General features: G+C 47.5%; 1 protein-coding gene and 1 long non-coding RNA gene across 2 annotated transcripts in view; one reads left to right on the top strand and one right to left on the bottom strand.

Moving 5' to 3' along the window:
• Window positions 1–18255, bottom strand: part of LOC110360586 (uncharacterized) — a 41006-nt gene extending 22751 nt beyond the window's left edge. Inside the window, exons 1-2 of the long non-coding RNA XR_002416553.2 lie at window positions 17771–18255; window positions 4879–4974 (exon numbers count right to left, since the gene is read on the bottom strand). This is a non-coding gene — a long non-coding RNA (uncharacterized LOC110360586). The remainder of the gene's footprint in view (window positions 1–4878; window positions 4975–17770) is intronic.
• A 1362-nt stretch (window positions 18256–19617) lies between these two features.
• On the top strand, window positions 19618–22345 carry FOXL2 (forkhead box L2). Its single transcript, XM_005505063.3, has one exon. It carries the CDS (start codon window positions 20225–20227, stop codon window positions 21140–21142), a length of 918 nt encoding a protein of 305 aa, XP_005505120.2. The 5' UTR covers window positions 19618–20224; the 3' UTR covers window positions 21143–22345.
• The last annotated feature ends 585 nt before the right edge of the window (window positions 22346–22930 follow it).

Here is a 22930-nt window from a genome sequence, read left to right as displayed (position 1 = left end):
CGTATGGAAGCAATTCGCCTGGCTCCGTCCACTCCTCTGACCCAGTGAGGGAGGGCTGGTCCCTAAGGTCCCTGCAGGGCAGCAAAGCGGACAGATAGCCTGGTCTCCCTGGGGACCCTTAGTGTTAGGTGTCCATCATGTGACACATGGGTGACCTGCTTCCCTTGCCTTGAGAGCCACAAGAGCCACCGCAGCCCCAGCAGGGCACAGGCCATTAGGCTGGTGCTGCAGGTGGGGTCCAGCCCTGTTTGTTTGGGGATAATAAGGGGGAGCCTCACACCTGCAGCAGGGGTCTCCCAGATGCTCATCACCCACAGCCAAGGGTAGTCCCAGGTGCCTCAACTTAATCTGAGAGGCTGTAGGTGGGTGCAGATGTGTGAAGGACAGAGCAGGAAGCAGCAGCTGGACAGAATTGGTCAGAGGACTGAGCCACAGAGCCGGGTCAGTAGCACTGGCCAGCCCCTTCAGCTTTGCCTCTTCTGTGCAGGCTGTGTTGTAGCAGAGGGTGAGCTACACCCCCTGTGCATCCCAGGGGTGCGCTGTGGAAAAGTAATGCCTAGAAACTGTGCAAATGTGTAGGCAAGAAGTGATATGGAGGGTGTATTGGTGTTTGTTAAATAGGAATAATCATTTAAACAGTGTCTACACAGCCATTATCAGTCATCTTTACCAACTGTTTCTAGCCAAAAGCAATTATCTCTGATAAAGACTTTAGCTATTTGGAGGCAGGCCTGGATTTAAAACCACAAGATGAAGTGATTATATTAAAATGAAACTGTTGCTGCTAAAAGAGCCTACAGAAGGAGGATCTGATGCAGTGTTCTGCTTTTGTTTCGTGCCTGATGTCATGGCGTATGCTCATCTAGAGCGGCCCCAGCTCTTGAACAGTATTCAACAGGAGGACACAAGGGTGCAGGGTTTGCTCACGAAGGTTTCCTACCCTACCATCTTCATCCTCCTGCCCATACTGCTTCATCAGACTCTCAGTCACTCTTTTCTCCCCTGGTAGATTAATCCATGCTACTCAACAGAAAACACTTAAAAAGAATGGTATTCTTTTAAAATATGCTTCATTTTCTTTAGGGTCTCTAATTTTTACCTTGATTTTCTGAAATTCCATGTCAAAATAGTGTGAAAGGCATGAGAAATTTTCATCTCTTTTTCTCCCAAAACAGAAAAAATAAAAGGAAGAAAATGCCATAAGGTAACAAAATTCAGGTAGACGTCCTTCAGCTTTGAAAAAGGAAAGGCAAAAAGAAAGTTACTTCTCATATGTTTTCCCAGAAATAGACTATTTGGAGGGAGAGAAGTTGCTTGGTTAGAAGAAAAAAAAAAAAGGGGGGATGGGAATTATTAGGAGAAAAGAAACAGTGGGAGAAGAAAGTGGGGGAAAAGGAAAGTTGAAAGAGTGATTGTAGAGATGTAACAGGGGTGGAGCAAATGCACACTGGGAGACCCCAGGGTACCACATGTGGCTTATGAGTTCATGGTCTGACATCTTCTACCTCCCTAAGTTCCCTAACAAAGTTATTCTAGTGAGAGGGATGATTTTCATCTTCCCCAAAACACTAATAAAATTTTGAGAAAGAATAACACAAAAAGAAGAGTGAATAAGGGGGAAGAGGTCAGTAGAACTTGCAGGCTTGGTAATTCATAAGAAAAGAAGGTAGGAGAGGCTGAAGAGGGGCAAAGTCCCCCAGGAAAGGAGGGCCATGTAGCTGTGTTCAGTGGTGGAGGGAAAGGCAATACTGTGAGAATCCTTCCCCAGTAGTTTCTATATCACAAATGTGGGCTTTAGGCTTTTCTTTAGGCTTTGGGATCACCTTCTGAGCCTTCCCAACTCCCACTCTGGCAGGATCAGACCTTAACACACAAGTCAACAAGTATTAAGTCACTACTAGTACACTCACATGATTCCTCTAAAATCATCCCACCTTGGCTTGCCTCTGCTATTTACACCAGAGGTAAATTTGTGCTGAGCTGCTAAGCGGAGGGGATTTACAAAGCAGGAGAAAAGTCTGTGGGTTGAAGTGTGGCCTCCTGAGAGGTACAAGCGACAAACGGCTGTCAGGAATCCTGTCCTCCAGTGCAGTGGGTGGATGCCTCACATCCCAGCTGCAGAGTGTTGCTCTGAATGGGTTGCATCCCAGCAGGGAGAACTGCCTTGAGTCTTGGCTCATGAAGAGGCGCCTCTGGGGACTGGAAGCTTTTTCTTTACAATTTGAAAACCTGTTTTGTGTAAAATTGTTTAATACTTACTGTTCAATTGATTTTAAAGTGGATAATCATCACTGAGCTTTAAATACACAGAGATTGTTGAAGCTACAGATTTTCTTTGTTAATACTAACATTAAATATTTATTCTGGATAAGGATAATCTAGTAATATGGGGAAGCACCTGTGACTGACTGAACTGCTGCGATAAGGATCTCTATTATATGCTTCTACTGCCAATATTTTCACAAACCTCGCTATATTCAGTGGTAAATAATTTTAATTCATTTTCCACTCTTTTTGTCTCACAAATTTGAATGTATTTGATGCATGAATCTTTACAATAGGTTGTAAACCCCGATTCATATCTTTAAGGACCTGAACTGAATTGTTTAAGGAGTTTTGTCTGGCAGAAGCCCTTTTTTTATTCTAGCACTAGTTGGCTGATGATAATTGTGTCACTTTAGGAAACATCAGAGCAGGAGAAGGCAGCTGGAGACAGTGTGTGAGGAAATCCAAAACCATGCACAGATTCAAAGTTTTGTGGAGTTACAGCAATACACTGTCTTACTTCAATGAGTATTATCAACAGGCAGTTCCTCTCTGGTTGCTTTGACAGCCCCTTTTGTGTGGCTTTTTAAAAACTATGTAGAGGGTAAACTTTTTACTTGAGAAGTGGAGAATTAAGTGATGCATTTCTCCCTCTGACAATAATATACTCAGGGAAACCGATGCTGAATAACTTTCTTATGTGTATATGAATGTTAGATGCTTCTACATCTGGTGTTATTTATTTGATTTTTTTCAATGGGAAATATCTGGTAATTGTGTTTTTTATATGTCTTACTGATATACCATGCATACATTTAATTACTTTAAGTTATTTTGGAGCAAAATGCTATGTTTTTTTAAAAGACCCTCTTGAGAAGGGAACAATTTTGTGGCACTGATATTTATTTAAAAAAAAAAAAAATACAGCCTTTTTGTAATAGTTGTCATACATCCCTGTAAGCATCTGATTGTGCTCTTAACTACGTGAAACTACTGCACTTCAATGAATTATTCTGAGCTTTGATTTTTGTAGAAATAGTAATTTCTTGTAGCTTTAGTTTGGTTGTTGTTAAGACGTGTGTAAACCCGGACCTTGTAAAGTCAATAGCAAATTTACGTTTGCTTCAGCAAAACTGAGATTTCTCTTTCTTAGTGGAAAGAGAAAATTCTCTTAGAGCCTTGTACAAAAGCCAGAGGTACCAAGTAATCTGTTGGGGGAGTTTAAAGCACAAGAAAGTGAGCTATGGTCCCAGCTTGATTCATCAGTGAGTGAGGGACCTGGAGAAGCTGTGTGTGATGAAAAGAAGCTCGTTCTTTAATTTCTATCTCGATCTGAAAACCTACACGATCAGGAACTATACACATCTTGAATTATTTCAATCCTTAAAAAACAACTGCAGTTCACACAAGGAGCGATATGTCTGAAGTCATCAGCGCTGCCTGATTCTGGTCCCAGTGCTGCCTGCGTGCATGTCTGGGCAAGAGCCGTGTGCTTTCGAAAAGCTCACAATCCACTTTCAAAATTAGATTTTGCAGCATTTAACCTCAAACTCGGATAGGTGTGAGGGCTTTGGAGTTACAAGTGTGTCTCCAGCCCCTTCCCCTCTTGTGCTGTTTTGTGCTGCTACATGAGTGCAACATAAATACGAGCATTTACTTGCTTCCATTCAAGCAGCTTGACACCCACTGCAAATAGCTGCGTAATGAAGTCTCTGCTTTGAGTAGGAGTTCAGTTTTGACAGCAAAGAAACTCGGTGCTTCTGTTTTCCATATTCTGTTCGCTGCATTATGATCCTGGAATGTATACAACACTGAAAGGCAGCAAATACTATTTTCATTATAATATAAGCAACAAACAAAATTTCCATAACAATTTCTGTTGCATTTTAAAGAGCTTTTTGATCAGGTTAAATTTATCTGAAATAAAATGAATGTTATATTGCTGCTTAACCTATAGATGCTCTTGTTTTGTTTTAGTTTGTCGTAATATTGCTTTAAAGGCTCCAGTGAACTCTTTCTATAGGCTACTGAATATCCAGAAAGCTCAGTACACTTTCTCTTCTGGCTTCCAGTTCTACTTATGTTCTTTTTTAAAACAAACAAACCTGTAGTCTAGAAAACATGGCCAGTTAAAGAGTGCCTTTCTGCGTATCAAGTCCTTCCTTCACATACTAAACTGTGTAGTAACTATTTTTCTTGTAAATGATAAGTGAAGGTCAAACATTTTCTATTGCAATTATTTACTCTAGAGCTGTGGTATCTGTATGTAGCCCTGTTCTTAAATGAGAAATAGGCAGATGAAACCTAATATGTAGATGAAATCTAACAGTAGTGTGGAGGTTCTTCTTTTTCAGTGCACTGAATTACTCTGTGCTTTAAGTGGTTAAGTTGTCCTGTGAAAGAAGGGGAATGCAATGGAGTATCAGCAATAGGCTGGCTGCTTTTCTCTGTGGTGGTTTCTGGAGTATGTAAATCTGGATTTTTGTTTGCTTGTTTGTTTTTAGCTATTGTAAAGCAATAAAGAGTAAAGTTAGAATCTCTCAAACAAAATGTGCATCTTGTTTAGGAGTTATTTCTCTGTGTGAATAGAGGGCTAATCTTATTCTTGGTCACCTTATGGCCAGGTCCTTATGGAGGAAATGCAGTAAGAGTGTTCCCACAGCACTTTGGGCAGCAGTAGCAACAAGCAAAGGGCACCACATCTTCATTCTGTAAGTGGGGAAATAAGCTGCGTTAGGGAGCAATATCTAGATTATTGTGTTCTCCAGGTGTCATTTGTTATGATTCAGAAATGGGTAAGTGTTCCACACAAAAGGAACATGAAAGTTAAGACAGGTGTCTTCTGAGGCCTCCTCTACAGGTATGATACACATTTACTGTGATTAGGTTTGAGTCTGAAGAGGCCGTGAGGACTGCAGCAGCATCACAGTCACGTTTCAGAGAAACCTTCTACAGACCGTGTTCTGCAAAGCTCTTGCTGCCTGTCGCACCGGTTGTGTGCCGTCTGCTTTTGCAGTTTGCTGTTGTTAATGCAAGCAAGTATGATAAATACTGAAGTCTGAATAAATAATTTATCTCCTGTATATCTTATTTAAGCTTTTAGGCTTGCAATATTTCACAATAATAGCTGGCGGGGTTCCTGTTAATGTGAGGTGTTACAAACCACCTAAACTTGAGGCTAGCTGACAAGTAATAGACCCTAAAGAACACAAGCCATTTATTTTTAAGCAACAACTTGAGAAAAGAGAAACAATGAAAGATGTATTTTTGTAGTAAATAAAAACTCCAACCACAACAACAAAAAAAGCACCAGTAGTAGTGAATTTAGCACACTTCAGAAACAGTACCAATAGGCCTGTTTTCCTACAAAACTGGTTCCAGACAGACAGGTGGAGGATGTACATGTAGCTATCACCAGGTAGAAACACACACATTTGCACCTGACTCTTGCAGTCAGACCTGCTGCAGGGTGGGCAGCTCAGGGATGGGCAGCAGGACCCCAGCCCTCCTCCGCCTCACCTCGCCATGGGAACAGCCAAGCCCCTGCTCCCCTCTGCTTTCTGCCCAGGCTGGTGCCTCCCTCCAGCACACCCAGCTCTCCCGTGGTGGCTTGGCAGGGCCCAGAGACTTACTTTATTCTCGTTATCTTTATCCTATTCTTTGAGTGATAACGCTGTTTTACTTAAACTGCTTCCAAGCCTGGAATACCTGCAAACACCTTCAGGCACATGTATGTGTTACACTGGGGGTCAAAGTCCTGCAGGGGTAGTATTCTGATTTGACAAGTTTCTTGCTGTTGTAGCGACATTCGCTTAAAAAACCAGCACATTTTCAAAGCCTGCTTATAGACCCATCATTAAACGATCTGGAAACATTTGCTGGCATTAAACATTTTCTTTGCTTACTTTAAAAATGACAAGTTTGCTTATTCAAACTCATTTTTCTGTGTTGCCTTAGTACCCTTTTATATAGGAAGGCTTAAAAAAAAAAAAAAGTGAAGATGTGAATTTAAACAAATTACTTTAACCACATTTAAATGCTATGTAGTAATTCTTTTTAAACTTTGAGTGTTCTGAACTGCCTTTAATTTAATTAACTTGAAAGCCTCTTGATTGTAAATAAGTTGGGGACTGAGACAAATTAATTTATCCACTTTAAACATTAATTCAGTACAATTTCCAGAGTCTGTCTCTGTAGGTAATCCTGAGGAGCACAACCTGCAGAAATGGAAACTAGTATGGGCCATACTTTCTTTCAAAGGTCTGTGGTTCCCGTCTAGGTTTGGTAACAAGTAGCTAAATTTGAAAAGAGATCGGCAGTTTAGATATATATATTTTTTTAAAAAAATAAAAGATCTGTTTGTTAGAGTCACGATGGTACTGAGTGCTGATCACTCGTTAAAACACGTGTTCGTGCCTATCTGTGTGCACTCAACTCTTTAAAATCCAGTCCAGAGCTCTTTAAACTTCCTGCTGTGACTGCATTGTTAGAGAGCTGGGTTTGTTACCATCCTCTTATATAGTCTCAATATCGTCTTCATCAGATTTTCATCGAGCATTTCACTAAGAAAATTAAAGTTAATTAGCAATGTTGTTCATGTCAGCCTTCCCAGCTATTTCTGAGTCTTTTTTATAATCTAACGCAGTGGAATTTAGAGAAATACTGTGAGCTTTGTAGTAAATCTTCAAGGGAAAATTCTGTTGGCAGAATGTAAGGCGCATACTGACCATTAGCGTTACGTGCTTCTTTGGTATAATCTGTACTGACCTTAGTAATATATAGAACATAAGCTAGTGGGTTTGCAGTCATAAACACTGCAAGCTGTGCATCGTGGTGCACAGTGTTGTGTATGGCTTCTTCTCCGGTGACCACTTAGAGTCTTTGAAATTCTAATTTATCGTTTTTCCAGTATAGAATGTAATAGCATCACTGTTTTTTAAAAAAAAAAAAAAAAAAAAAAAAAAAGTTGAATTTATACCAAGTATTTAATGGCAAAATCACAACTTTTTATTCCACTTAGCAATTTGGCAGTGGAAAGGCCCTACTGTGTTCTTTCTTTGAAGTCTGAAAAAAAAAATCTGGCCTAAGTTTGATATTTGGGGAGAAAAAAAATTGCCTTGTGTAACAATTATTCTCTGAATGCCACGGAACGCTCAGGGTATGTTGTGCTTTCCAGACACAAACCTTTAGCTCATCTTCTGATTTTATACCAGTGGCTACTCAGGTGAGACATGTAGAATTTGGAAAGAAAAGGAAAGCATCTTCTAGTAAGGAATCGTCTTCTCGTTATAACCCTATGGATTTTTGGTAAGATTTTGCTGTGTGTAATGCATTATAATTATATGACAGGAGAATGATGGAGAATAGGGCATAGCATTTCCCATAGGTTTCCTTTCTGAGATAAGAAAGATAACCATATTCTCCTTTCTTCTCCAAGAAAGACAAAAAAGACAAATCCTCTGCAGTTTCCTGCGAGGCAGTTGGATGTGAGCTGCTCCCTGGAGCTGAGGCTTTCCCCTGCCAGACAATGATCTGTGTCAGGCGGTGGGGCTGGGTGTACAAAGTGAGGAAGCTCCCCGGACTGAGGTGTGTGTCCGCGGCTTCCTGAGAATGTGCTTTGTCGCCCAGGAGTCCCTATGCACTCACACCGCTTTATCTGCCCAGCTCCCGGGGCTGGGGAAAGAGCGGCTGTTTATTTTTTCAGGACACTTTCTGTTCTGGGGGAAACAAAGGAGGCCTTTAATTGGATCTCTCTTTTGTCCCTGGATTGCTGCGACTTCAACGAAATTGGGAGAAGCAGGTCTGGTTTAGGGTATGTGTAGCTTGACTCTAAATGACCCACCTCTGTTTCAGCCGTGACACCCAGGCCGGGGAAATATTTTGCTTAGGCTGGCTTTTCTAAAGCAGGGACAGAATCTCTAGTTACAGAATGAAGTGAGCGGCAGCGATGCTTTCAGTTTGCTCTGCTCTCTACTGCACTTCTACAGTCTGAATTGTGCAAAAGGGGAAAAAATACCCAGGCATCGCTTTCCATACCAGCTGGGAAGCATGTGCTGCAGTTCCCAAATGGTCTGAGCGGGTAAGAGGTTTAAAAACTTTAGAAGGGTTCAACAGGGGAAGCTGTAAAATTGCAGTAATGCTCCCAGTGTTAGTGGTTAATGAGATAGTGTCAGACACAGAGGGGTGACCTCCTCGATAGCTTCAGAGCTCTGCAGTGCCCTGCATTTTTGCTTTCTGGTTTAACTTTCTCATATGTAACTTCTTTTATTATGCTCAAACCAAGTTTTGTAATGCACTGACATCTGCTGTGTGTTTCACTAACGCAGCCGCTAAAGAACTGAAATAAGCCTTGCAACCTGTGCATAACGGGACTCAAAAATTAAGAAAAAGGGGAAAGAGAGTGGGAGAACCTGGTAGCTTATTATTGATATAAGGCAGTAAGAGGGAGCAAGCAACTCTGCACTTAAGTATCTTATAGTTGTTTTATTGGAAGAAAGGGCATAAAGACAGCTGATTTCAGTCATGCAAACAGCAGTTCTATTAATTGACTGTTTAGAAAAAGCTACATTAGCCCAGTTTTGGTCTAATCAGGGTTGTGGTGATGTGATGGCCCTGCTGCAGTAGGCATATGATCCTGATAAATAGCTTTTCTGTCAATTTTCAGAAACACTGGAATTGAGAGGAAAATGTAGCTGAATAACCCCACTATCTGCACAATAACCACTGTGTCGTTTACAACTGTTCTGCAATGTGGGAGCAGCCTCTAACCCACCAGCAAATAATTGTAGGTATTATGGCAGGAGCTGCTGCACAATAACATTGCTTTTAAGGTACAAGACCAAACTGTAAAAAGACTCTTGCAGATAGATAGCAGCAAAACTTGCTGCTAAAGCTTCTCTGAAACTTTATATCTGGAGATTGATTTCTGGCTGGGATGCGGGGCAGCAGAGGTGCGCCATGGCAGCATGGGACAATCACATCACCGCTGTCAGGGGGCTGGAGGTAAAGCCACAGGTGGCCTGTGCATCGCTCAAACCTTCATCCCAGCCCGTGCTCCTGCATAGGATACATTTCAGCTGGACGTTTCAGAGACTCATCAGAAGTCTTTTATCAGAACGGTTTTAAATGAGAAACTGACCTTTGCCAAAAGGAATAGCTTGGCGGTTTTGCTTTTTGTCAAAAAATTGATGGTATTTCTAATGAAAAACCGAAGCCAAACTGGGATTTCTGGTTATGTTCAGCTGAAAATAATTGTTTATAAAGACAGGCCCTTTTTTTTTTTCTTTTGAGAAACAAAGTGTTTTACTAGCTTCAGGAAAGAATCTCTTCTACGACAAAGGCTGAAAATCTAATGATCTCTCTGGAAAGGGGGGAAGCCTCCTAGCAAATTGTTTCTCAAAAAACAGACTTTCACCAGCTCCGTGACTCAATGAGTTATGAGGTTGTTTCTCACATTAGTCCCTCTCTAGGTAATGTTCAGGTGGTAAGTCTCTGACAGGCTAGATTCTGTGTGTAGACACTTGAGCAAGAAAGGATAGATGACCTTACTTCTATTTTTTCTGTCCCAAAGCCAGCTGTAAAAACTTGTTTTGTAAATGTGTAGTTTACTAGAAAAATTAGGCTTCAAATGTGTCATAAAATGCAGTTTCTCCTTTTTTAAATTCCCAGCAAATGTGCAAAATAGCTGTAAGGCCATGCCACCTCACCCAACAGAATTAACTGAAACAGGAAAGTACGTTTTCATTATGAACAATCTTAAGCAGTAGGGGAAATCCTGCTCCCCTTGAGATCAAGAGGGAAATTCCTTTTTTGCTTCAAAAGAACCAAAATTTAGCTTTTTATCATTCTGAAAACCTGTTTAAAAGCACTGGTGTTTCTATCACTTTGTGGTCTTCCCACAAGCAGGGAAAAGAGATACAGCGCTATACATCTTTATACAGAGACACAGCTCTTTATGTCCCTGTATCAGTTTTACAGGTCAATGGAGGGTTTGCTTCTGGGTGATACTCAGGAACATTTCTTCAAGAGCACGTAGCATCAAGTGATTAATGACTCTCTCTCCTGTTTGTTTGTTTGTTTGTTTCAATGGCAGTGATGTCTTCCTTGAAAGTCTGTGCTAAGCGTTCTTCATTCATTGTTTTTAATGCCTCTTATGGTCAAGCTCTAAACATCACATTTCAAACTGAGACACCTGACATTAAAGACACATGAGTTCCCAGGTGCATTTAAAGATGTTATGTATTACCTAGTTCTGAGAAACCGCATGTACAAAACTGTGACATAGAATGACCAGTGGAGGATACAATGGCAAGTAAGACTTTGCTTTGTGCCTTCCAGCAACAGTGCTGTTTGTAAAATACTTGAAGTGCCCAAAATGTGACATGCTGCTTTAATGCCATATGTTATTCCAATCATAACATAACTAGTAGAGACTCATGCTTTAATCAGTTGTAATTGTTGATGAACTAACATATCATGTGAAGCTGAACCTATTTCTCCTTGTTGGGGTGTAAGCTATGTACAGGGCTGCCTTTGTTCCTTGATATGCACTGCACATTTTCAGAGCTACTGTCTGCTAGGATACACAAAGCAGTAAAAGCTAACAAATCATTCAAGGCAAAAATCTTAAAAACAAAAACAAACAAACAAAAAAACAGCACAGCCAAGCCCCTACATTTCCCCTGCTATTTACTTAGGTCAGATAAAATCAAGATTTAAAATATCCAGCCTTTACCCTGCCCAATAAAAATGAACCACAGGAGAAGAACTTATTTCTTTAAGCTATTATTCCAAATCTTTGCTTGAGATTTCAGCATATGTTCAGTGCTATACATGCTTCCATATTTAGTGGGCAATGTGAGAGCTAAGCCAAACATGAAACCATTGAACACAGCTGGCTCAATACAATATTCAGTCGTGAGGCACACTGGCTAGTAGGCTTCCTGTCCAAATAATATTAACTCATGTTTAATATGAGACACCTATAGCACCAGGAAGATGAAGACTGATGGTATGGAGCTCACTAGGTACCTAATAGGACAAGGAAGACGTGGGAGAGATATTTATTTTGCAAATAATTGCATTTTGTTGTCAAACAATTTGAGTGATGTTTATGTTCTGAACCTTGCTGTGGGCATCATGGTGATTCTTGTAAGCCCCGGGGGTGTTTGTCCCTGTCACACCGTGCCTTTGGCCAGGCTTCTGCAGGAGCTGCTCTAGCAAAGGTCTCTGGGAGATGGGCTGAATCTTGGAAAGTTCTGGCCATCCTCACCCTTCCCCTTCCCAGTCAGCACTGTCCCTGTGGGCTGTGCCGGCCATCGGACAGATGTTCCTGTGTCCTGCCCTCCATGCAGGGTTGGTGCTGTCTGACCAGGTTGCGCTGGCTGGCTCTAACAGAACCTTCAACTTGAGCCCTTGGGTCACAGCGTGGAATTATTTGTGCCTAGCATGGGCTGGACTCTCCTGTGGAGCTTGACTTCTGGCAGCTATACACATACAGGGTGTATCTCTCTTATTTGTTGCAAGTGATAGCTACAAAATGGATGAAAAAAAGGAAAACAAGCTAAAATGAAATTATATGTAAGTAAACAAACTGTAATAAAAGGAGCGGGCTGAACTTTCATCTACATCTCAACTGGATTTGAACCAAGCCCCTTTTGATAGTCTAAGAAAGTTTAGTGAATTATTTTTTTGTTTGGTCTGCTCTGCATTTCCTTGCTCTCGTTGCAACCAAGAGTGAAAACACTGGAAAACTGTGAGCAAGGCTGATATGCTGTTTCTGGCCAGGTCAAAAGTAGGACAAGATGGAAATGTCATGCAAACTCCCATGTTTGATAGATTTCCAGTTCAGGTTTGCAGACTGAGAAGGTTGGAATAAGATTGAGGCAAACAAACAAAAAGACCTCAGGGTGATTCTACAGACAAAAAATCAACTTCCAGATTTTAGGTGGCTAGCTTAAACTGAAATATTCAGCTACTTCAAGGTTTCTGTTCTTGCTGTGAAGGGAAATCTAATGTTTTGGGATTGCATTATGCTTCCAAGCCCACTGTTGGTTGGGACAATGCAGGGATTTAAAAGGTGGCCAAATCCACCTTTCACTGGCACTGCAACCTATGTCTCCAATGAATGCATGCTTTTTCAAGTTATGCATTCAAGTTTTTGGGGGACTGCATGTAATCTGAAGTTGGCTTTGGCTAAAGCTTAGCTCTTTTCCTCCAGAAGGAAGAAAATCGCTTCTATCACATCACTTTTAACCTGATTCTCTAGAGACTGGATGTGGTTTGATCCAACAAAACAGATTTGTTCTCAGATCAAACCTAGTTATGTGATTTGCAATCTTCTAATCTTTACAGAAACATAGTAGTTACATTTAAAAGGAAACAAACTCGTGCTTCTAATTGTTTTAAAGTGCAGCATGTACTTGGTAGAAGCACAACTAGAATTCAGAGGGGGTTGATTGTCAAGCGCACCAGTTCCAGCTGGGAAGCTTAGAAAACATAAATGGCTTTACTGTTCCAGTTCATTCAGGCTGCGCTTATATCAGTGTCGTACTGCCACATATTCCTCCTGAATGGGGGCAGCATCTAACACTTCAAGTTTTTGAAGAGGTGAATGTAGTTTGTGGGGACATGGTAGTCCTTTCTCACCTTAATTCTGCCTTCTGGATCTGACAGGGTGTTCTCTGGGTGTTTCAGCCACGGCTTCTGTTCAATAAGCAAATGCGGGGAGAAGCTTGTGTATATATGGAGGTATTCACAAATTGTTTATATAGGTAACATGTACATAAACTCCAGATGAGGACAATCTATTTTAAAACAAAAGCATCCTGTTCCTGGCTAGTTTAGCCCCTTCTACAAGTTCTGGAAGACCTTGAGACATGACTACTTAGCTTTAACCAAATCAAACTGCTTCTAGACGCCCAGAAATGGAAAAGGAGAATGACTTATGTGGTCATAATGCAGACAGCAAACTCTGAGTGTATGGAAGGATTTTACAATATGTTGCTATATCTGTATAGCTTTGTTCCCAGAGCAGCATCTCCCCTGCAGGAGCCTGCAGAAAGTGGACAGAAAGCCCTCAACATGCCCCACACAAATTCTCAAGAAGCTGCTGATGGCAAAACTTGAATCCATAGGACAACAATGTGCTGCCCCAAAGCAGCGGCCTGAGTTGAGTCACCATGAGCTACTCAAACTACAGTGGGCACAGCCACAAACTTGTATAAGCACATCCCTGTCTCGCCAGGTCTGTTGTAGGAGTGGGAGCCCCCAGCTTGAGCTTGGGCATGAGTATCCCCGTATACTGCCACAGCAAAGCACCCCCGGTATGGACAAAGCTAACTAATGTTGTCAACTGCTAGAGCTTACTTCAGCCTCAAGCCTGTTGTATGGGCTCTACAGATTAAAACAGCTTGGCCAGTGTCACTGTCTCTCTAATAGGGCTTTTGTCAGCAAGTTGTATCAGGTGAGGAATTGCTTTTTTTCCAATCACTAACACCCTGGTTATATTGTTTATTGTGTTGGCAGATCTGTTTCCTAAATTTAGGAGTTTCAATTTATAATCTGAATAAGCTTTTCAAACATTGCTTCCTCAAAGCAGTAATGTCCCATACCCTAGATGAAAACAGACTTCAGCAGATTATATAAATTTAGAGAGAATCATGGCTATAATTTAGGACCCATGTTCTCAGAGAAGTAGTAAAAGACATAGATTTTCTTGTCCCTAGGTTGGCTGGAATAATTTTTCTTTAAGTCTCTTTTTTTAATATCATCTGAAATTTGTACCACTTTCCCTGCTTGGATCTTTAACAGCGCAATTTTTGAAACGGTCTAAACAAACATGCAGATTTTTTATTACCTAAAAATGATCTGTTAAACAGTGTATCTATGTAGCAACAGTGGGATAAGCCTGCTTTGGCTCTAATTTTGTTGTACAATGCTAATAATTTGCAACTTCAGGCTGATCTGGACATGAGTGGACTTGTATGGTTTAGGTTTTTTGTTCCTTTATTTTTTCTTCCCACCCATGCTTTGTAGAAAAATAAGCATCAATTTTGAAGTGCTAGAAAGAGCAGCTTGCTTTGGAAGTTGTCAAGGCTCTGATACAAATGATCTTTGCTTTGAGCTTCCTAAGGAGACATAATTTCTACTCTGTCTAAAAAGAGAAGGCTGGCTTGTTTGTTTTTATTTGCAGCATTCAGCAGCATTGCTGTAGGCCACTAACTGCAGGATGGCAGTAACACAGGATTATCCTGCAGAGCTGTGACTAGTGAATCCATAACAGCCAACCTGAACTCTGCTGCAGGCTGCCATTTAATACCACAAGAAACTGTTTGTATTTCATCATGTAACCGGTTGTGTGAATTTAAGAACCTTCCCTGGATCAGACTGTGTTTTCAGATGAAAGAAAGGAACTACCAAATGGCAGAGTGAAATATAGAGTTTGTTTTCTTGTAGGCCTGTCCTCTAAGCATAAACAAATATACTATAGTGAAGACTCTGGTTCGGACTACAGAAAAGAAACTGAGTAGAGATGGGAAGTAGGAATATAAGAGGAGAAAAAGATTGAAGCTACCTTTTCTAATTAGATAGATTTCTTTGATATCAAGGCAGTAGGAACAAGCTCAAAATGAAATGGAACAGTGAAAAGTATCTTCATAGTGTCAGCTGAAGGGGAAAAATCTACTCTGCTGATTCTAAAACCTTTCCCTCTAAAAATCCCATTGGAGTGGGTGTAGAATTTGAGCCCATTTGTGACTTTTCCCTCAGGCCCTGTTAGATGGGCTTTTATTCAATGTGATTTCAGTCCAGATCATAATAAAGTTGCTCTGTTCCTCATGAAGCTCACATTGTGGATGTACAGTCATCATGGTCTATGGACTTGCTTAGTTTTTTCCTGTAAAAACAGAAATCCTTGTACAACTGGGAGCTTGTGCAAACAAGCCTGAAGCTACCAGAATTTTTAGCTTTACAGTATAAAGGAGAAACTAAATTCTTCCCTGCAAAACATACATGCACCTATATATGCTCAAGGTTTTGACAATGAGACTCATTCATGCAGAAGAAGACACTTTCCAGGTGAATATTTCCTTGTTCTGGCGTCACACGCCAAGTAATGTAATTAAAGAACGTTTGTGAAATATTTGGGACTGTGCTGCTGAGAATCCTGATCAGACGGGAAAGCAGGATATTGTGTGTGTCGTGTCCCTAGATGAGCGAGGTGATCTGCAGGCCAAGTGAGAGGTGAGGTTCTGAAAACGAAAGCTTCTTCCTGCCAGAGTTTAGGGTCTAAAGGGAGTGACACGCGTGCAATTTTTTCTCACATAGTAGTTGTGTTGAAGTCGCAAAGATTATTACTCCTCGTAGCCAGTGCCGTGCCGCTAATCAGCACCTCCCTGCCTTCAGGTGTAACTTAAAATGGGAGAGAAACTGGCAGTGGAGAGCAGCGCCCGGGCTGGAGAGTGGGGTCCCGGGGCACCCCCGCCCCGCTCTGCCCGCGGGCTCACGGGGCTCCGCGCGTGGTTAACACAGAGAAACGCCTCCGTTTCTCAGCACTTTAACAGACAAAATCTGATTAATTTTCATCGACGCCAGAATATTTTAGTTCCCGCAGTACATTTTGTTAATTCTTATGAGCTCCGGGGTGCAGGACAGACCCTCGCAGGCCGGTTTTACATGTAACCTAGTTTTTCTGTATTTGTTTTGGGAATAAATACTCCGTGATCTTAAAGACTAGTCATATTTAGGAAGAGAAAAAAAAGGAAGAAACTAAAACTACGTGGTGACTGTCCTGTCCCGGCTTCTTTGGTTGCTGTGCCGAGGAGAGGAAAGGCGACGCGGGGACCGAGCTCCGCTCCGCCGCCGCGGCGGGTCCCCGTCGTCGGGGAAACGGGTGTCGGCACAACGTGCGCCTGGGGCCCCTTTTAGATCTGTGTCTGTGCTGTTCCTACGCGAGACAAATTAATGCGGGGTAATGTAGTTACCGCCGCGGTGAACTGCGGGCGAGAGCGGTCCCGAAAAGCGGTTGCTCACTGCCGCACCGCGGCACCAGCCGTGTGTCCGTCCCCGGGAGCCGAGGAGCGGCATGGCACCCGGAGCGGAGTAGAAGCCGGAGGATGGACCAGCCGGCTGTGTCTCCTGTCCCTGTCCGGGTGTCGGTGCGGGGGGAAGGAGACCTGCCCCGATGCTTGCAGGCAGCGGCTTGAGTGTGCTGGCCGAAAGGGAGCGGGGTGCTCAGAGCTAGGGGCGCCTCGGCGCTCTCCGCCGGAGACGTTTTCTCGCCAAGAGAAAAAAAAAAAAAAGTTCACGAGAGGAAGCCTGCCACATTTTGAAACAAACTGACTTCAAACTTTCCAGGTAGAAATCGGCTCTGCTTGCCTGCCCGGCGGTGAGTACTAAAAAAAAAAAAAAAAAAAAAAAAAAAAAGAAACCGCGAAACAAAACAAACCCCTAAACCTCGGGCTAGCCGAGTCCTATCAGCGCTGCAGCTGAAGGCACGGCTTTCGTGGGAAGGCTTGCCCGGGCTGCTGGGGCACGGTGTGGGGGCTGTGCCCTGCCCCGTGTCCCCCGCAGCGCTCCCGGTGCCCTCCCGGCACGGCGGGACGGGGTGCAGGGCTCTCGCCGCGCTCCTTGGCGGTGGGCCCCGCCGCTTGCCGCGTCCCGCTCCGCACGGTGCTTCGACCCACGGGTACGGGCTCAGCCGCTTCCTAGCCGGAATACCGGCCTTGGGGTGGTGGGTAAGGGTTCCGTGCTCTGTTTGGGAGTGGGGATTCGGCCCGGCTCGGTACCGGAGTAGGGTGAAGCCCCGATATGCAGCCCTTCTCGGGGTGCTTTCTTAGCGGGGTTGCGCGGCCAGGGTTGAGCCCCGTTCTGCCCGCCTCCTTCCCGGCTTCTCCGCACAGCGAACGGGCTGGGGCTGCGGCCGAGGCTGTTCTGCCCACGTATAAAAAAAGCGAGAACCTTTTCCCCTGCCGCCCCTCAGCGTCCTGCGGTGGGATATGCCCCCCGCCGCAGTGGGCTGGGGTCGGTGCGACCGGCGCCGTGAGCCCCCCTCCACTACTAGCTCCCCTCCTGCTTTTCCTACCCCCAAGGGCGGCTGCAGGCCCTGTCGGGGAGCAGCTTCACTGGCACCTTCTGAACTCGCTGCGTCCGGGATTGTTCGACTCCTGCCCAGCCCCGGGAGCGGCGGCCGGTGGAGCGCGGGCTCGCCCGGGCGCACCGGCACCGTCAGGTCGGGCCTCTCCCTGGGGTCGTGGCGGGATCCCCCGCTCCTTCATCGGAGAAGGGCCCGCCGCGCCCCTCTGCTCGCTGTCCCGACGTGCCTGTGAGTGCTCTAAGACCTCAGCTCTCCGCTTAGCTGCAGATTCAGTGTCCAGGCTTAGCTTTAGTGGCGCGCTCCTGCCTTTTCAGGTGGTTCTTTAATGTCACCGAAGAGAGGGAAGAGCCAGACAGCGCCTGCCTGTCCTTGTATCAAACATACAAGTAGCACACGGGGCTGCGCGCTCACCTTTGCCGATGCTCGGCCCGATCGCCGCTCCAAGCGCTGGGCTGAGCTTCTGCCCTGGTGTTCATCCGAAATCCCCCTTGATAGGGCTGTCAAAAAAAAAAAAAGCCCAAACAAGCCCCTAGGATGTCAAATGTCCTTTGCGAGCGAGCCCTGGTCAGGAGCTGTGTGCCCGGCTTAGGAGTCAAAAGGGAGGCATCTGCCATTTGGTGGAGGTGATGACACACGCAGCAGTGCTGTTACACCTGCACCGGCCCTCGCCGCGGAAATGCCGGCGAGGGGGAGCGCCGGGAGCAGCACGGGTGGCCGGCAGAAAGAAGCCAGCCCGGCCCTGGGGAGCCCGGCAGCCCCGGGCGCGTTGCGCCAGCGGGCACAGCTGGCTCCGGCTGCCCGGCCGCTCTGCGCGGAGCGGCCCCCGGCCGGGAAGGAACACCCTGGAGATTGTCTCTCCTGCGGGCCTCAGCCCTCCGCAGTTTCGTCTGTGTGCGTTAGGGGTGTGCTTAGGGGGCGGCGTGCGCTGTTCCGCGGCTGTGTGCGGAAATATAGAGGCCTCGTTTCTGTGACAGAATTTATGCAGGCCAGGTCTTAGGGTATGCGTTTCTTCGCCGATGGGAGAGAAGGGATTCGTTATATGGCTATAGGCAAAGATGCAGAAACGTTATTTTAGCCGAGAAATATAATAATATATATAAATATAATGTCTCCCCGAAGGGCTATTTTATTTCTCTCTTAAAATACCTTTCTACATCCTCAAGTGCCTTCACTGACAAATGGCCTCTCCCGGGTTGCGGGGAAGCAGGGACTGCGTGACCTTGGCTGGGCAGAGCAACTAGAGATCGGTGCAGGGGATGCCGAAGCCCCAGGGCACCCCGACGGGAGAGGCCGGCTGCACCGGGCACGGTGCTTGAGAGCTGCCAGCTCTCCGGGCTTGAGTTTGCTTACGAAAACTGATGTAGCGCGTAAAATCGGCGGGGCGGGGAATAGCCTTACGCAGCGGTTTATGTTCAAGAAAGACAAAAGCGAGCCTGGGGGCCGTGAATTGCCGGCCCGCGGATGCGCGGGCGCCGAGATGTACGTGTTCGAGGGTTGCTTCTGGACATCCCGAGAGGGGAAGCCGAGGAGAGGGGAAGCACAGAGCCGTGCTTGAATACTGGAGGGGAGGTCAGGTCCGTGTGGGCCAGTCCCCAGAGCGGAGCTGTACCGGCAGCAGCGGGCTCACTGCAGCGCCGGGCCCCGAGGGCCGAACGGGGGCCGCGCTTGGGGAGCGCGAAGCTCGTCCCGGCTCCTGTGGCTGCCGACGCGGGGCGGGAGGGTCAGGAGGAGAAACGGGGTCAGTCTGCCCCGCTCCCGGGGATCGGGCCAGAGGCTCCGCTAGAAATCAGTGCAAAGTATCCTCTGCCCGACCGCTTCTATAACTGCGGTTGGAGCAGCCCCGTGTTAGTGATTTATTATTACACGACACCTCTTGTGCTTGGGCCAGCGGAGACTGCCTTCCTACTGCTAGGGGAGGCTCTACCTGAAGGCGGAAAACGGGAAGGAGATAGGGACTGTTGGTGCCACATACGTTGCTACAGGAACCGTGTGAAATAAGTCGGAGCCCTCCAGGGAAACAAGCAGGAAAGCTGTCTGATGTGTCATCCCTTGCCTCGCCACCCTGCCGTGGCCCTTGGGGCGTCTTCCAGCACCGCAGCCGCGCTGGGTGCCTGCGCGTACTTTGCTTTCAGTTTTCTGCAAATAAGGGCTGCAAGAACCGACTTGCAGGGAACGGCAACAGCCTTCTTGAGCTCCTCGGGCGCGATCGGTTGGTGGGGCCCGGGGCCAAGACATATAAACGCGACCGCGTGTGCGGCTGGACGTGACAGCCGCCGGGACAGGGTCGAGCGCCGTGGCTGCGGGCACACCCCCTCGAACCGACCGCCCCTCGCCCGGCGGGAGGGGAGAGCACCGCCGCTGGCCCCGGCAGGCTCCCCGGGCGGGCGGCAGAGGCTCGTTCAGTACCCCCCGGAGTTCTCCCGCCCCCGCCCCCGGTGGCGCGGCCGAACCGGGGCGGTTCCGCGCCGCTCCGCAGGGCCACGTCGGGCCGCGTGTGCGTGGGGCTAAGCGCGGCGCCGTGACTGCGGGGTGAACTCGGCCGTGCCCAGCGGCTCGGCGACGATAGGGGAGCGGGCTCCTGACGAAAGCGGAACTTGGCCGGGCCCATACAAATCAGAAAAGAGCCCGGCCGCCGCGGCAGAGGGGAGCGGAGCCCGCGGGGGCAGGGACGCCGCCGCCGCCGCGCTGCACGGACCAGCGGCGCCACGAGAGGCGCCTCCCGATCTCCGTCTTGTTCCCAGCTTCGACCCCGGTCTCGGCGAGTGCGGGACGGGACGGCCGGCAGCACCGGGCTGCGCGAACCGGGCAGCGCTCCGCACCGCACGGGGCTGCGCTGTACGCCCGGGGCGGCCGACCCGGGGTACCATGATGAGCGGCTACCCGGGCGGCGAGGAGGACACGGTGGCGCTGCTGGTTCATGACAACAGCGGCAGCAAGGAGCCGGAGCGGGGCAAGGAGGAGCTGAGCGGCGACAAGGGCCCCGAGAAGCCGGACCCCTCGCAGAAGCCCCCCTACTCCTACGTGGCCCTGATCGCCATGGCCATTCGGGAGAGCGCAGAGAAGAGGCTCACGCTGTCCGGGATCTACCAGTACATCATCAGCAAGTTCCCTTTCTACGAGAAGAACAAGAAGGGCTGGCAGAACAGCATCCGCCACAACCTCAGCCTTAACGAGTGCTTCATCAAGGTGCCCCGGGAGGGTGGCGGGGAGCGCAAGGGTAACTACTGGACCCTGGACCCGGCCTGCGAGGACATGTTCGAGAAGGGCAACTACCGCAGGAGACGAAGGATGAAGCGGCCCTTCCGGCCGCCCCCGACCCATTTCCAGCCCGGCAAGACCCTCTTTAGCCCCGACAGCTACGGGTACCTCTCCCCGCCCAAGTACTTGCAGTCCACCTTCATGAACAACTCGTGGCCGCTGGCGCAGCCCCCCGCGCCTATGCCCTACACCTCCTGCCAGATGTCTGGCGGGAACGTCAGCCCCGTCAATGTGAAAGGACTCTCGGGCCCAGCATCCTACGGCCCCTACTCGCGGGTGCAGAGCATGGCGCTGCCCAGCATGGTGAACTCCTACAACGGTATGGGCCACCACCACCACCCGCACGCCCACCATCCCCAGCAACTCAGCCCGGCCAGCCCCGCGCCGCCCGCGGCCCCGGCGGCGAACGGAGCCGGCCTCCAGTTCGCCTGCGCCCGCCAGCCCGCCGAGCTGTCCATGATGCACTGTTCCTACTGGGAGCACGACAGCAAACACAGCGCCCTGCACTCCCGCATAGACATCTAGGGAGGCTCCGGCCGGCCGCCGCTGCAGAAATGCCCATGGCTCGGCCCCGCTGCCCCTCTCCGATCCCGCCGCGTTCTCCTGCTCTCTCCTGTCTCTCCTCCTCCTCTCTAGCTGTGGACTTCACTCTCCTTGTGCCCTAACTGTTGCGGTGGGAAAATAGTAGCCCTTGTCCGCGTGTAGTGTATGAGCCGTCCTACGGTGAGAAGAAGGCAGTGTGAGTGCGGGGGCTTCCCCAGCGGGGCTGTGCCGGGCGCAGCGGTGGCCGGGCCGCTGCCTCTACGCGAGCTCGGCGTTACCGTTCGCTTCTCTGCTCGTGTCTTTGTTTGTGAGAGGTTGCGGGGGGTGGAGGGAGCATATAATTAAAATTAGCCAGTTTAGCCCTCAAAATTTTGCTCTGTTATAATTCGACAGGGATCTTTTCGGGCTCAGCCTTGGAAAGAGTAAAACGGAGCTTGTAAACAACGGAGGCATTTCGATGAGTGGTGGTGCGGGGCTGGCAGGGCCTAGACAGTGCCGTGTGCCCGCGGTGCTCGTCCTCCTCTTCCTCTTCATCTTCTCTTTCTTCTTTCTCGGTCTGCAAATCACTGCGTTTCTTCCGAGCTGTGGCTTTTCGTCAAAATAGTACTTATGTGGGGACTGCTGTAACAGCAGGAGATGTGCGATATTGCTGGTTGTTAGAAACCAACAAACAAAATCCGCCAGGATCACTCGTGAAACGTTTCGACAGCGGTAAATATATTTTTTAAAGGAGACAATTTCCTCTAAGGTCTTAAAAGAAATTTTATACAGGTCTAAAAAAATATTTTGATGTTATTGAAAAAAAAAAAATACGGTTTCCTATAAATTGGAATATTTTCCCGTGTGCATATTATTATTAATAATGAAAGTTTAAACTATCTGTGTATTTTTTTCCCCAAAAACCTGGCCCAAAATGGATCTTCCAGTAGGTTCTGCTTTTGAATGCTTGCCCTTTTTCTTAAAACGTTTTGATCCTTCAATTTTACATAGATTAATATGGGAAAAAAAATAGCGTTTATAATACAGGGGCCAGTTCATAGCGATTTTATAAATGTTTATGTAAGCTGATAGATGCTGTGGCATAGTACCATTTTGGGACCAACTTTTCTAGAGTGAACTAGCACTTTTATTGTACTTTCTAGCCTTGTAAAGTCTCCAATAAAACGCCTTTCCTTCTTTCCATAATCGTTTTATTTCACTCCGCTCCTCCGTGCTCGAGATCGAGCAGCGGCGGCAGAGAATGGGGCGGGCGCCGTGTGCTGGCGGCGGGCACCGCTCCCGGCCCCGTGTCCCGGCTGCGGGTTTGCACCGCTCTCCGCAGCCGCGCAACGCCTGCTCCCCTGCGGGAAATACGCCGGCTGTGTTTGGGCAGTGTAGTGGCTCTGTTAAGCGCCGTGGCGGGCCGCGCACCGGCGGGAAAGGTGCGGCAGGGCTGCCTCTCGACCGCTCCGACCGGCACTCCGGTGCTGGCTTGGTGGCCGCCGAGGAGGCGCGGGGACCGTTTCGTTGGCGGCGCGGGTGAGCCTGGGGGCGCCTCCGCTCCGGGGCGCGGGCAGTCGCCAGCACTTCGCCCGTGTGCCCGGCCCTCCCGGGGCACTGGCAGACAGAGCCCTCCGGGCAGTGCCAGGGGCTGTGCCCACCATAAACTCCTGCTCCGCTTTAGTTTGTTTGCCGCCTGCTCGGGGCTGCGGCGCTGGGCGACACGACGCAGCTCCGCGTCGCCTGGGGTCCGGTCCGGCTGCGCTGCGGCGGGGCCCGCGCCACATCTGG

Source organism: Columba livia, chromosome 9 (assembly GCF_036013475.1).
Source record: "Columba livia isolate bColLiv1 breed racing homer chromosome 9, bColLiv1.pat.W.v2, whole genome shotgun sequence".
NCBI classification, from domain to species: Eukaryota; Metazoa; Chordata; class Aves; order Columbiformes; family Columbidae; genus Columba; species Columba livia.
Note: the sequence above shows the minus strand (reverse complement) of the source record. Positions and strands in the feature narration are given on the sequence as shown.